A 15,681-nucleotide genomic window follows, 5' to 3' on the forward strand; every position below is an offset into this window, starting at 1 on the left:
AAAAAACAGTATCGCCTTCAAATTATTGGAACTAAACCGAATTGAATTGCGACCACACGGCGGCGGCTTTCAAATCAAAAAACAATCCTAAAATATCGATGTTATTGAAGTCGATTGAAAAGGAGAAAAATTGCAGTTGGCTTATTTAATATTTTGTTAAACAGATTTTCACATGTTTAGATTCAGAATTATGACAATAATTTGATTTGTTTTTTATAAGGCTCTCGCTGAAATTGTCTCCGATGACGATCTGAGCCACGGCAGTCTGTACCCGCCGCTAGAGGACATCCAAAACTGCTCAGTCAAGATCGCCAAGAAGATTGTTGATCACGCTTACAAGACGGGTAAACTTTAGTTCAAACGAATTAGAACAAATTACTTAATAATTAAGTGTGTTCTCGGATCATACAATATTTTTTTTGTACAGGTAAAGCTACAGTTCTGCCACAGCCCATAGACACGGAGGCGTTTATTCGCGCCCAAATGTATGACGTGAGGTATTCTCCCGCCATTCCGCCCGTCTACAGCTGGCCGGACGACGGGCCCACCGTGCATCAGATGTAGATAGTCTGTGCTGCATGAGTCTATAATGAAATCCAATAAAAAAGTTACCAATAAAAATAAAAATGTAATCCATATTTAAATAATATTAAAAAGAAACAAAGTTTTCACCATTACCCGATTACTGAACGGATGATTTTTTTTTGTTCACAAATACTGTATGCATGTGTTACTTATTTTCACAAATTGTTACTTAATATCTGACGAATCACGAAATCTATTTATTACATTATTTTGCGCTTCAATGGCGGTACTTAAAAGGTAAATTGTAAGGTACGAATATATAAAAAAAGAAGTAAATTAATATAAAAATTGAGTATGTACTGTGATAATGGGAGAGATAGAGGGGCTACCGGCTAATTATTTAATATTCTTTGGAAATTAAGATCTTTCATAATGTTAACATACATTCCAAATAAGTTACCATTAAAGTAGTCTTTTCTCGTGTTTAATATGTTCAATTAATTATTGATACGATTCTTAATTTTTCTTTTCATTTCAGCTTTTCCAAATATCATTTACCATTTGTATTATAAACAATCTTTGTTACTGGGAACCTAATTAAATTGTTTACTATTTATTACACAATGTTAGAAATATATTTTAATTTTATGAATGACTGCAATTTATTTGTAAATTTATAATAAATAAAATTTATTGTCTATATGAAATCGTTTTTTTATTTCTAGAATATATTTCTTTTCTCAAAAAACCAATCAATACATAATATAAAGCAAAGTTGGTCCTCCGTCTAAATGCCTTTCCTGTTTCTGAGATTTCTGTTTTAAGAGATGCAACGGATATTGATTTTAATTTAAAATATTGACGTGATTGCAACTGTCTATTCTGTTCTTTGTATCTGTTATTGCAACGCGTTGACCTGGAAGCTGTTTCCATTCATTCTTCTTTTATGAAATAAATGACAGTATTATGTATCTAATCTATAACTACTATTTTTTAAACAGCAGCCAGACAACTCATTCTTGAAATAAAATAAAGCAGGTGCAGCGCGGACGAATCGTGTGTTGTTACAAAAGATTGTGCAAAAAACAGCGAACGCAGACTTACCTCGTTAAAAGTTTCATGTATAATTATTGAGTGATGAGTGTGAACATTGCACATAGTTTACCAGTTTGTCATTAGTAATTTACTAAAGACTACAATTATACAACATTTTTAACAAAGTACGTGTTATGTGATCCACTGCTATAAAAAACAACGAAAAATTTATGATATACTTTAGGATATATAGTTATTTGAAAGTGCGTTGACAATTTAATGCTATTAATTTGATTCGGCAGAAAAAATGAAAATTAATAAAAATCATTACAATATACGAGAAATCATCTCGATTTTTTTTCAAGTGATTCTAGAGTAAATTAGATAGATTTTTACTTAATCTTGTATTCATTTTTCTGAGATATGACATATGCCGGCAGAGGCCGATAATTCCTTGATAAAATAAATATGTGCAACGTGCGTGAGATGTAGGATAGAAAATCAAAAGACAATTTAACTCAGACCAACAGTCTTTATTTCGAATATTTATTTATAAATACAAATTGAGAAGTACCGATTCACAACAAAATATTACCTAAAATTAATGTTCGACAAAATATATCACTTATCACTTCATTAATGTACAAGTTTATTATACATCGACAGCGCTTGGCGCGGCGTCGAGGGGCGGCCCGTCACGGCACGTCGCGTCAGCCGCGAGCGCGCGTCACGTCACGTCACGTGAGCCGCGAGCGCGCGGCACGTCACGTCGCGGCGCGGTGCGGCGACGCCGCGCGCGCGCCGGGCGCCGGGGAGCGGGAGCGACGTTGCCGCGCCGGCCCTCACCTGCTCAGCGAGTGCGAGCGCTCGCGCGACCCCGAGCTCTCACCGTTGCAGCGGCCGCGGTCATTGCCTGTGCATACAACACTACTCCTTAGTTTCACACCTTCAATCATATTACAATGTAGCAATCCACGCATTTAGAAAACAATGAAATTATATTTTTACGTAGTCTATTTAAGAAAATTTTTGATATGTTTATAAATATTACAAAATAATTCTGTACACTGTTCCATCGTTGCTTAGTGAAGTCAAATTATTATTTTTTTATGATTACCTCCCCACTTTTAATTCAACTTCCGAGGAAAGCGATGTCCGTCAGTCAGTGGGTTTGTAGCTTTACAGTATTACTGTCTGTTATAACATAGAGATGTTAAAACAATTGCCAAAGTAAGAAATTAGTTCCCAGAGTTGTATTAAAACAAACAGTAATAAAGACTGTAAACTTTGCGTCAACTAGAAAATTTAACCTACATTTTTAACAATTAAATGAGGATAAATCTTTAAACAAATATTGAATGATGTTACGACGAGGTACATGCGAACGAAATAGTCAAAAAAATATTATACAACGAAAACAAAATCTAAGGCTCAAGCTCAAATAAAGAGAAATGTTATTTAACAGAAAGTAACAATAATAAAGCCCAAATTATAAACACACTGACAACACAAGAAAAGTTTCATGTCATACTATGCTTTGAGTATGAAAAACGAAACTTAATAAGCGTCTAACAATGATAATGAGTCCTGACCTAAGATATGATGCCCTTGTAAACGGGTGTCCTATAACAAAGAATTTAGTATCAAAACTGCGAACCGAAATTCGCTAATCACCATATCAAATTTGAAATATTTCCTTACAATCTTTTTCATTTGAAAACTTAGCGCTAAGACCATGCAAAAGCAATGGTTAATTGCTATTTTTTATTTATTAAGACACACAATTTAAGATCAAATATTATCTTTAGAGATAATAGAATTAAAATGACACATCAGTAGCGTGCTTTATATACACAATACACATCCTATATTCTATTGAGAAAATAATTTATTATTAAAAAGAAAATTGATCTTGTGCTGTCTTGCCGATTTATGTTTTCATAACTTGGAATAATCCTTATAGAAAATGTAATAACAGAAATGCAATTGCATAAAATTTTACCGTAAGCTTTTTTTTTAAATGTGAACTTTTCTTGGCACTATAAAAAGACTATGATCTATATTCCAATATGAATGTACAAGAGAAAACACCACCTCTGCATTATCACCCCAGATTAATCAACGAGCACACACTCGTATAATAATAGATTATATGGTATATAAGCTAAAAAAGGTGAGTTCAACGGTCTTAGAAGAAACCTTCATCAAATCATAGGATTAAGGAACGTAATTACAGTAGTTTATAGAAATTACTTTAATTACGCATATATGCCGATATCTATATCCATTCCTATTTTTCTTTTTTTCCTCAACAATCCCTTTCTTTATCCCTTATCTTTTAAAGTTTTTTGGAGAGGTCTATTGCAAAGATTCATGGGCGTTGGCAGCTACTATTATCAGCTATTCATTATCGCGAATCATCACATTAATATTATAGGCCGACACATTATAGGAAGGAACCGTAAACGGCGGCTTGCAATTGCGCTACAAATTGATAAACAGTGTGCAAGCGAGCACCGCCATTTCAGATTCCTGTGTGCGAGGGAGCGGGAGGGAGCGGGAGGGAGCGGGAGGGAGCGGGAGGGAGTGGGGCGCACCTAGCCGCTGGTGCGCGGGCAGCTTCGCGAAGAAGGGGTGCTTGAGCGCGTCGCGCAGCGTGATGCGCTGCGCCGGCTCGTAGTCCAGCATGCGCGCGATCAGGTCGAACAGCTGCCGGTGCTCCTCGCTGTTGCTCTGCAGGTACCTCTGCGGGACGGCCCAAGCATTGTTATAGTCGGACACGGAGCAATCAAATATACTATTGTGTTCACGAAAACGCTTATAAGAAACGAGCGGTCCGCTGATAAATGTGCAATTTAACACTGAAAGCATTTTTCGAATCGGACCAGTAGTTTCATCGATTACCGCGTTCCATCAAACAAACTCTTCAGTTTTATAATATCACTATAAATATAAAAATAAATAAATAAATAAACTGAAAAAGCATGTTACAATAATAGAATCAACTATACTGTGAGCATATGCAAGGAAATTATTAAATATCGATCCTAATCAGGATAATAAAATATACTAATTAAAATTTTATATTGTCATTGAACCACGACAAATGGTACAAAATGTGAATAAAATCGTTTAGTGTACAAACAGCGAAAAATACATCTTGCAACATTCTTCTTACAAAATCTAACCTTTTAATAAAAAAGTAAAACTTACCAAAAGTGGTTTACAATTGTCCCTAACATATCTGCCCGCCGACGACTTTTCGTCCCAGTCTAATTTGCCGTGATAGAAATATTTTGTTCTTGTTTTCCTCGCCATTCTGTAAACAACATTAAACAATTCAATTATTATTTATAAATATTACCTAAAACAGAAACACAATTTTTTTTTTGTTATCTAGTACTATCTTTTTGTAGATACTGGATATTAAAAATGAAATCTCCTATGATTTAAATATTGGATATTTAATTAATAAATTACACAATTAACAAATTCACCAATTCAATACTATTTCAATGCAATTAACTACACTATTCCCGAATGACTCTATGATTACGCTAAGCGGGTTCAACCGATTAGTTTTTTTCATATTTTTGATTTTACGCCACTGTTACTTTTAGATATTAAAAAAATAAAAAAACGGAATTTATTATTATTTATTCCGAACACTTTATGGCGAGCGTGATCACGGGCAGACGGTATATATTGCATTAATCATCGTTTTAAATCCATTTAAGTTTTTCTATTTTACAAAGTTAGTTGGACAACATATCAACACACTCATAAATCGTATAATAACGAACAAGCAATGCTACCTGTAGGGTATCGGTCCAAGGATCCTCTCCATCATGGCGAGGTGTTCGCGGTTGTCGTGCGTCTGGAACAGCGTGATGCCGAGGTGCAGCTCGAACATGATGCAGCCGATCGACCACACGTCGCACGGCTGTGACCAGCCTAGTTCTGTAATAACCAAATGTGCATGATGATAACTATTTTTAACAAAAATCTTCAAATTGTTAGAATTAGACTAACTTCAATAGGACCGCACAGGAGGCGACAGCTTTCAAAACAAATCATCAAATCAGTTCACACAGCCGAATACCTCGGAGGTAACAAATAAAAAAAACATTTCAATGGATAACCTCCTTTTGATTCAAGTCGGATAAAAATAGTCCGAATGTATTGTCCGATGTAGCTCGTTTGATACTTTGTGTATAAGACATTCGGTTGTAGTGGGTTTCATTAATTTTAGCGAGTCTAACGTTAACGTCACGTTCGATGGAACGCGTAATTCAGCGATATATATAATAATTTGTATTCTGTAAATTAAGGCGCGATCAATTTAAAGCATACCCACAAACTTGTTAAAAAAAATATCGGGAATAGTTTATAGCGTTACGAGGATCAACACAATCTAATATATTTATCCACCTAATATAACTTCAGGCGCTCTGTAGTGTCTAGTGGATACGATGGTGCTGTGGTGCTCGTGGTCGAAGGTCGCGCTGCCGAAGTCTATGAGCCGAACGTCGCTGCGCTTCACGCGGCGCAAGTCATGTTTCTGCAATTAAACGCATTGTTCATGTTGAAACTGTTATAAATAACAAGTATCTTGTATACAATAAACAACTAAAGAATACAATTGATTGTAAAGTTATTAGTATTTACTGTTAGTTTTAAATCGATCAGTGGAACAGATGTATATCATCTGCCCCATACCCCAGTAGGGGACACGGGACAAAAAAAAAAAACTGTTAGTTTAGTATTTAGTTCTAAATTCTGTATTCGTTTTTTATAATGTTTCGCAAAAATACTTTAGCAAAAGCCAGTACAAAATAGTTCATTAATTTGTTTGTCCAAGACATAAATAGCTGTTTCAGTTGTTTCATATAACATCCTACTTTCAGGTCTTACAGTATACCTGTTTGTAAGAATAGGTTCAAACTTGTTAATGCCAATAGTTAACTCCCTTCTCGGGTCTCGAACTATCTCCTTACCACACTTCATCTTAATCGATTCAGGAATTTTGGCATGAACAAAAAACAGACAGAGCTACTTTCACATTTACAATATTAGCACGGACAGTGGGCATACACTAGAATATAGACTGTATACGTATATGTAGTACCAACCTTCTTAGAACTACTATATACAGACACGAGCTCATAGTCGCTGTCGACGAACAGGATGTTCTCCGGCTTGAGGTCGGTGTGCGTCAGCTTGTTGTCGTGCAGGAACAGCACGCTGTATATCAGCTGGTACGCGATGTGGCGCACCTGCTCCAGCGGGTACGGCTGGTAGTTGTTGTCTTTCTGTTCGCAATTGTATGTAGCACGTTTATATACGTTCTGTGTGTGTATCATCTATATGAATTATGGTATAATTTGATCGAACGCACTAACCGCAAAAAATTTGTAATTGATTTTTTTCGGATAGTCCACTTGTTTAGGAAGGTTTGTAGGCCAACAACATACAGACTAAGACCAATAGGAGCATGGCAGTCAAAGAAAATTGTAAAGGAACGTATGAAGCAAGCAACATATAATTAAGACTAGTCGTCTGTTAATTCATAGTTAAGCAGATGAATTTGAAAAGTAATGACTTCTTAATTCAGATATATCATTTTAAAATAGTTCAGACGAAAAGAATAACCAAAAATATGAGTCAATACCAAAACATATTCATGTATTGAAGGATACATAAATAAAAAGATACTATTTATGAACCGTAGCTTGCAGAAAAAACCTGTCCCAAATTAAATTTGAATATTAGCACTGTTATTCTCGTCCCATTTCGTAAACAAATATAGCTTACAAAGTGTCTATTTATACATGTTACACCTAGCGAGCAATACACGCCGGTTTTTGTGCGATTCGTTCGTCAACGTTCTAGACTAAACACAAGCGGAAAATATGAAACGAACCGGCGCAGCATTGACGTAAATAAATGATCGCAAACCGACTCACCAGGAAGTCGAACACACTCTGGCCGAGCATCTCGAACGCGATGCACATGTGCCCGTGGTACTCGAACCAGTCCAACATTTTCACGCACAAACTGCAACGGATAGCACGAATAACAATTAATTACGGACAGTCATAAATACATAATCAAGGCTATCCTAGAGATTTATATGAAATTTTTAAGAGTATAATGCGAGCGGCAGACGGTATTTTTGTGTTTTCGTTGACATCGACTTCTTCATTGGCGGGCTGCCAGCGCGGACCATAACGTCGCATATAAACGTGCAAGGTCAAATATTGCTACATTCGCGCGTTTATATACTGTAATGTCCGCGGATTAACAGCACATCAGGTTCAATACACGCAATACCAAAGCCCCGCTCGCCTCACGACTATTATATAAGTTGTAAAGCTCGAGAACTCCGTATACTCACTTCTTACAATCGGGATCTATATCGGCTAACTTTTCTAATACATTAATCTCTAGTTTTGCAGCCTCTCTGTACTTCTCAACATTCTTTATTATCTTCAGAGCCATTCTGTGCTCCCTGGAAAAAAAAAAACGAACATTTTTTAACATCTTTTGTATATACAATTATAATACTGAAATACACCTGTGCGGTTACATTCATGATATCCCAAAATATACTTGCACCGGAGTGTTACGACACCCACAAATTTTACTTGAAATATTTGTGCACAGAAAACTACCAGCCATATATATATTATCATGGTACATAAAATTCAAAAGCATTTTTTTCTGATTATGTTTACTGAAGGTTTAACATCTTCTGATATATAAAATTCTCGTGTCACAGTTTTCGTTGCCATACTCCTCCGAAACGGCTTGACTGATTTTGATGAAATTTTATGTGCTTATCCGGTATCTATGAGAATCGGCCAACATCTATTTTTTATAACCCTAAATGATAAGAGTAAGGCAGAACAGCGTTTGCTGGGTGCAGCTAGTAAATTCAATATAATTCGTTACAACATTCAATAAACAATATTATTAATTTTATTATTGCAAATAGTTTCACAACAGAACATCAAAGTGAAATAAAGATAATCAAGTTGCTGGGGCAAGGGTCGATAAATTTAAATCCATTCTATATCGAGTTTGCAAAACAAACTGAAAGTGGTATAAATAAATTTGCTAAGCTGCCAAACGTAGAGATCATTCTGAATCAATTGCAAGCTGACGAAAGAGTTCAGTCTCTTTCCTTTACATAATGGAGTTACATGGCTGATGGATCCGATATGTGTTGTTTTGCTCTCATATCGAATGTTTAACTAACCAACTAATGTTATTGATGGTTATTATATTATTGACAATAACGTGCACTTTTTGATCTGCTGTTGATTGTATGCAAAAACATTTTTAAATAAACACCAATGAATGTATTGCATATACAAGTAAGTATAGATAAACACAAACACAAGTATAAATTATATGCAATAGCATTTCTATACATTTTAGGGTCATTTACATTTTAAGCTGCCCTTCGATTATATAATACAAGTTATTTTATAATTATAAGAAATTTAGGCAAGTTCATTATAAGAATGAAATATTTATGCGGGAAAATAACTTACATTTCCAAGTCTTTCACCTCAACCACCTTGCCGAATGTGCCCTCGCCAAGTGTGTCGATGATTTTGTCTGAAATAAATAATCGAAACGATTATTACATTACATTTAAAACAAAGTCATGATAGAGATTTGTCATTGGTTTACCAAAAAGTGAAACACAAAAAATAGATAATAGATATAACAGAAAAAATACAAATAGAATAATTATAATAACATTCCAATTCCCTACATAAAAATCATACCAAAACCAATGTTTCCAGCTCCAACATGACTCTTAATATAAAAATTACTTTGATTCTTGAAAAACTTTCAAATTAAAAAAAAGAAAATAAAGCATGAAAATGTATTCATAAAAACGTCAGACACGAATATCTGATCTATGGGAGTTTAACTGTGGGATATATAAAAATAATTTGATGTTTTACAAATGTGACGCTTTCTGTTATGTATAAATGGATAGTTGTATCTAACCGTGAAAAGTGTAAAGAAAATATCAAATGGTTATGTGTTAAATGTGACGTGTATCTGCAGTGTACGGTGTGTGTGCGTGTGTGTGTTATGTTACAATACATAGAGCCGGTTATAGTTATGCTGTGGACACGAACATCTCGCTCCCATGACATAGCCGGGCCAGTAGACGAGGTGTCCATCCTTGTCGTCCTTGACGGAGGAGCGTGCCCGGGAGCTCTGCAGGCGCCGCCGCCGCCGCCGCACCGCAAGCGAGCCGCACGCCGCGCCACGCCACGCCCCAGCCACATGCCACGATGAAGCGCCACGCGTTCGCCACGACCCGAGTAGTGTTGTACCCAACAATCAGACAATGGAACGGTTGCCCGTCAGACAAGCGACATTTGGTATTGAGTGTCGTACATGCTGTTAGAGGGCGGACGGGTGGGCGCTGATGCGGTCACGCGCTTAGCGGACGCCCGAGGTGAACCGCTCGGGCGTCCCCCAGCAGCGCTGCTCGCGAGGATCGGGACGGGAAGGGAGGGCCGGGACGGTGCCGCACTTCACTCACACATCCATCCATCACTCGACATCTTCACACATAATGGAATACCAGTGTCCACCCGATCCAACTACTTATCGGTTACGTTATAATTTTTGCATCACGAAAATCACTTTACTAACTTTGTCATTTGATGTTACGACTGGACTCATTTTATGTTTTGAGTGTGAAAACACTTTCATACAAAATAAAAACATGTTAGACTGAATAAAATGTACGAAAAAGTTAAAAACATGCACTATCATTGCATTATTAATTCACTCGTAAGTTTTCACCGAGTAATAGCAAACTGACATGTTCGTTACAGAGTACCCTCTCGCGATTTATTTTTTGTACACCTCAAATATTGAAAGTTTTTAACCTCCATTGCATGCATTTAAAGCGAACCATTTATATTGCATGAGTAGTGTTGGTTTCATTGCTAATTGATTGGAAATAAATTTTGTTTTTCTAAAATGATTTACATTTTCAATTTTACTTTTGAAAACTAAGTATATGATTATAATTAATGGTTAAATTATTTATGGAAAAAATATTTAAAGCTTGACTAAAGTCCAGTATTAAAAAAAACACGGACCAGGTATAAATGTTAGCAGCACACATATGCGAAGGCGATAAGCTTGTGCTTACAGGCGGCGTGGCCGCGTGCCTCATCAGGTGGCGGGGTCGCTGCGGTCTTTGACGGCTTCTCAACTCAGGAGGTAGTGCGACAACATCGCCTACACCTATTGGTTCGGTTTTTTTTATCACCGTTGGTGCTTTTGATATTCCGTTGGGTTCTTTTTCGGTAATTCGACCATAAACTTCATCTAAGTGAGCGTATTTCATTATAAGGCTCTGTATCTCTTTACGTCGTGTTTCACGGTCATTCAATATCAGATCACCGACAGGCGTTTTGTCGTCATCGTCATCGTCTTCATCGCTCGACGGGAAATATATTTGCTTTTGCCTTCCTATTTCTTTACTGGGCGAAGATGCAGGGGTTTTTGTAATATTTGATTTTGAATCTACATTCATTTGTTGAGGTGGTGAGACTAAATCCCTAGCACCACTTTGCAAACTAATATCCACAGGCCTCAAGGAAAGTTTATTAGTTTTCCGTTCCGTTTCACTTTTTTCAGCACGCAAGGATCTTCTTTGATGTTTTCTGTACACGCTATTCCTATCTTTGCCAAAATTCGAACGATCTTTACTCAAGTCGAAACCATTTTTTAATTCAGTTTTCTCGTTTTGTTTATGAGAAGATAAACGTCGATCAGCCGTGTTTCTGTATGGAGTTTTGTCCCGAGTCTTTTCGCGGGAATACATATTTCTTTTAAAAGAATTTTCACCAAACACAGCAGTTGTCAAACTCCTCATTAATCCTCTGCTAGAAAAGGTTGGCTCTGGTTCTAATGTTTTTTCTCGGTCTTCTATTTCCTTACGAGCTTTTTCTTTTTTCATTATTGCAATTTTATCTAAAACCGATGAGTATTTATCCTCTAAACGACTTCTTGTACTCCCCAACATAATTGTACTGTCTATATTATTATTTGTCTCTTTCAACGGATATCGTTTAACAAGTGGCGATGACTTGTCTTTAATATGAGCTCTACGAAATGACTCACTGCGGCCCAGAGCACTGAAACCAGACGCACTGTGAATGGGAGATGTTTTGACATGAGTTTTGGTCGAACCTAGGTAATTAAATGTGCGATCGTCACTCAATTTCTTTGTGGTCGATGACAAACCAGATGAGTAGGATTTATACGGAGAAATGTGTCTATTGTTTTCGTAGCGTCTTACATTTGCCAAAGCGGGGTTTTTGTTTGTAAGCAAATTGTCATCATATCGAGTGCGTGCAGAACTCGTAAGCTTGGAATCAATAATTGGGTCGTTCTTTTCGGAAGGTCCACGCCGCGTAAGTCGATTGATAATACTCGAATATCCGTCAGAGAGTAATTGAGACACACTGGTGGTAGAAGCCCGGGTGTATCGCTGCCGGCGTGGACTCGTTGCTCCACTTCCGCTCGTACTTATGCCGGCCATTGTAATTTAGTAATAAATCTTCAATTGTAATGAAACACCATTCACACAGGAATAAACACTGAATTCTTTCCAATCATTCTTACATGATAAACATATTCAATAAAATGGCACTTAGCGTACTAAAGTATCACAGATTTAACAAGACAGGTTCAAAATGGGACATGGCACTAGCCTCACTGCGGACCGGGAGTGGGCCTAAAGCGCGGTAGGTTTTGAGAAAGATCACTAGCGCAGCTGAGTACGGCCGTCGGTGCCAAGTAATGGTTGCGAACTAAAAATATCGGTAACCCGTGGGAGCGCCCTCCTGCGCACTCCGAGGTGCCGCGGCACGCGCATTTTCGTCGCATTACGCCCGTTATAAACATATTAATAATGTTTGATAAAACAAAACTGTATTTTTTAACCGGGAAGTCGCTAGCCACGCCGTCAATTATACATATAATTTCTATATATTTCAATTCATCAACTGTTATATTTGTAAATTCTGTTATTTACATATTTAAATCTTTAATTAGCAAATAAAAATTTCAAAACGTTCACTTTAGGTTTAAACAGCAATTTAAAAGAGGCAGCTATGAACAATTTATTATTTTATAAGGAATATGTGGGACATTTGACCCTTGTTGATATGAATGTGACGGGCATTTCTCCGCATGGTGAGCCAAGTCCGTTTTGCCAATGAGCGACCGCTAATTGGGTTAGTGGAGCGCGTGTGAGCAATGAACAATACCGATATGCTTCGTATGCGCAAGCGGCATATTTTCTAAGACATAACATTGCATCCCCTAGCCGATGTTATAGGTTAACCAATTGATAGTAGCGTCTCGCTTATCTTTATAATAGATCGGACAAACAGAAACAATGAGGAACGGATGCGGGTATAAAAAAGCATCATGCGATGCGATGCGTGTCTGATGATACGTAACACGAATACTCTGCGTGCCATCTCACGCTTATCGTATTATAAACAAATATATATGCAATTATTTATTTTAAACTTACTAACAATATAATAGTGGTATCTTCGCGGAATTAGTAATACAGCAACTAATGTCAATTAACCTGTTTTTAAATGTTCACCATTTTTATTATTATTTTAATATCACATTATATATGTTTTCACGTTAAAAGACTGGAATGTTACACATTAATTTATACAGAGATAACTCATACGGCTTATAATATTAATTTATACGCTTGAGATCTCGGTAAAATCGTTCGGTCACCGTCGGAGGAACTGAAATATCACATTCTTCACGTAACAAAGTTGCATGCAGCAACTTTCACTTCTAAAGCAAACATTTTTCAGCTACATGTAACATTTTCTGTAAATACCGTCCTATAACGGCCTCGAAAGTAATTGCTGATCAATATCAAGACAATACTTAAGCGAACACTTGATGAATTATTCTTGAACTGAAATAGAATTCACGTTATTTGCAAATAAGTAGCATAGTATAGTAAACTGGTGTTATTTCTGCGATTCAATCATACCTCTGATATAAAGTAGTCTGCATCCTCGTAAATAACAATAGAAACGCACGTGTAAAATAGATCAACTAAACCTTGGAAAATTTTCGAAACGCGTAATTTCATATTATTTACAATCGTATACAGGTGTAAAAACATCAATATCACAGATTTTATAAACGTATCGCTATTTTTTATTAAATAAGAAACTTTATAGACAACTTTCATTTCGTCTTGAACTCTGTCAACGTACTAAGCCAGGGGGTACAAATTTTTTGGCCAGCTGTACAAGACAGGGTTTAACAATGGCCGAGTAGTGCAGGTAAAAAGGGACGCAAAACTGGTATGCCGATTCCTTTTCACGCAAATAATAACAAAACTTTCTCGTCATCAATGGACCGACAAAGCGTAACGTTATTAAGATTCTCAATGAAGTATTCGGTAGAATTATTTTTATTACGTTATTATTTATTCGATATACGGGTATGGATGAATAATTAAATATATTTATTATCTGGTGACTACGAAATTAATTTGTCAATAACACGAGTGGGTACTCTTAGACGTATTTTTTTTATCAGAAAACATTATTATGATGAAACTGACCTTGCCGGCAATCTTACAACACGCACCGTCTACATCGAAAAAAATCTCTGCGACCATGTTAAGAAGTTTGGCAACATCGTGCCACTTGCAGCCGTGCTCCTTTAGGAACCTTTTATATAGTTCATAAAAGGACGTGAGCCGGAGGGGCATCCGCATGCGATCATGTTTCACTACCAATTCGGCCATTACCCTTGCACTTATCACTGCACTACACTTCACAGACTAAATCGCCGCTCGGGGGCGAGCGGGTAGAACGCCGGTTGATTCACAACTGTATTATGAAACCGTACGCTAGTAATGTGCGCTCCACGGTTAAACTGTATGACTGGAATACGATTATGTCATGTAGAAATATTTACTTTATCGGAATAAAAATATTTCATTTCAGAAAGCTCCAATATTATGAAACGTTTGCGTGTGACACTTCGCGTTGGTCGATGTCTAAATGTAAACTAAACCGACCGATACTTAAACAGACCAATTAAAAGACGAGGACAATTTGTAAAGCAAGCTTTCGGTTGTAACAGGTTTTATCCGCGTATTGTTGACAATACTCGTAAATTAACAACTATTTCCCATAATGCACTGGGGAAGATGAGTAATTATTTCGGGGAAACTTAATTAACAAGTTCATTAAACTTGGTCATTGATTTTGTTATTATTATTTGATAACATTCTCGTATTAATTAACTTTTATCATCTTTACTAAGATAAAAAACTGTATTTATAAACCGAATTCCGATAAACATTATGTTGTAATAGTTATACTGTATGAACCGTGCGGAGGTCCCCACATAACTGCTGGTTCATTATCGCTATTAACAAGACAACTGATCACGTATAGTTATACGTGATCAGATTCATTCATGTGCATTTGATGTGGGTTCACAGATGCATGCCCAACCACTATAGTGGATAACCACTATATTATATATCGATAAATTATAGTTTGAACGAGCTTAAAAATCTCTGAACGATAATGAAACTTGCAAATTTATAGTGATTCAATAAAAGGTTGCTAGTTCAACGACAGAAACGCATGAAAGACAAGCCGATGCTTGTATTATCTTTGGTAACTTTGACAAGGTTCCCAATGTTTATGGGGTGATAACAACAGCTATTCAGCAAGCAAAGCCCTCTGACATCGAATAAATGATAAACAATGAAATGTATCGCGATAAATTGTGGGAAAGTTCTACTGATGATGCCAACAAATTTAGGGTACAGCAAGGTCGAGCGGAAGCAATCGTTTCCAGATAGGTGTGTTTCAGTCGGGCGCAGCACATTTATCTCTTCCTATCAGCACATCGGCCGCCTTCGCCTCGCTAACGACTTTCGATAAACCCCTGTCGCAAACTTGACCTCCACTTGAAACTTAATCATTCAAAAGTTTTACACTATTTGCGATATGATTAATAAATTACTATTCTGTTCTTTTGTCATTAACTTTA

General features: G+C 36.7%; 2 protein-coding genes across 12 annotated transcripts in view; one reads left to right on the forward strand and one right to left on the reverse strand.

The window, feature by feature from the left end:
* LOC119837293 (NADP-dependent malic enzyme-like) overlaps window positions 1–600 on the forward strand; it is a 23,032-nt gene extending 22,432 nt beyond the window's left edge. For 2 of the 3 annotated variants that reach the window (XM_038362828.1, XM_038362821.1), the window contains exons 11-12: window positions 221–344; window positions 428–564. In XM_038362828.1, the coding sequence (XP_038218756.1) occupies window positions 221–344; window positions 428–564 (261 nt within the window). Of the gene's footprint in view, window positions 1–220; window positions 345–427 lie in introns of all 3 variants that reach the window. The other variant, XM_038362813.1, reaches the window with a different exon arrangement.
* Window positions 601–2,072: 1,472 nt separating this feature from the next.
* Window positions 2,073–15,681, reverse strand: part of LOC119839497 (serine/threonine-protein kinase Doa) — a 48,991-nt gene continuing 35,382 nt past the window's right edge. For 6 of the 9 annotated variants that reach the window (XM_038365795.1, XM_038365796.1, XM_038365793.1 and 3 more), the window contains 10 exons: window positions 9,723–9,804; window positions 9,120–9,186; window positions 7,958–8,071; window positions 7,527–7,617; window positions 6,693–6,872; window positions 5,992–6,121; window positions 5,376–5,520; window positions 4,774–4,879; window positions 4,158–4,305; window positions 2,073–2,473 (listed from right to left, as the gene is read on the reverse strand). In XM_038365795.1, the coding sequence (XP_038221723.1) occupies window positions 2,403–2,473; window positions 4,158–4,305; window positions 4,774–4,879; window positions 5,376–5,520; window positions 5,992–6,121; window positions 6,693–6,872; window positions 7,527–7,617; window positions 7,958–8,071; window positions 9,120–9,186; window positions 9,723–9,804 (1,134 nt within the window). In that variant the 3' untranslated portion in view covers window positions 2,073–2,402. Of the gene's footprint in view, window positions 2,474–3,152; window positions 3,184–4,157; window positions 4,306–4,773; window positions 4,880–5,375; window positions 5,521–5,991; window positions 6,122–6,692; window positions 6,873–7,526; window positions 7,618–7,957; window positions 8,072–9,119; window positions 9,187–9,722; window positions 9,805–10,756; window positions 12,582–14,230; window positions 14,566–15,681 lie in introns of those variants that run through there. The other 3 variants (XM_038365791.1, XM_038365798.1, XM_038365792.1) reach the window with 3 other exon arrangements.

Source organism: Zerene cesonia, chromosome 3 (genome assembly GCF_012273895.1).
Source record: "Zerene cesonia ecotype Mississippi chromosome 3, Zerene_cesonia_1.1, whole genome shotgun sequence".
Lineage (NCBI taxonomy): Eukaryota > Metazoa > Arthropoda > Insecta > Lepidoptera > Pieridae > Zerene > Zerene cesonia.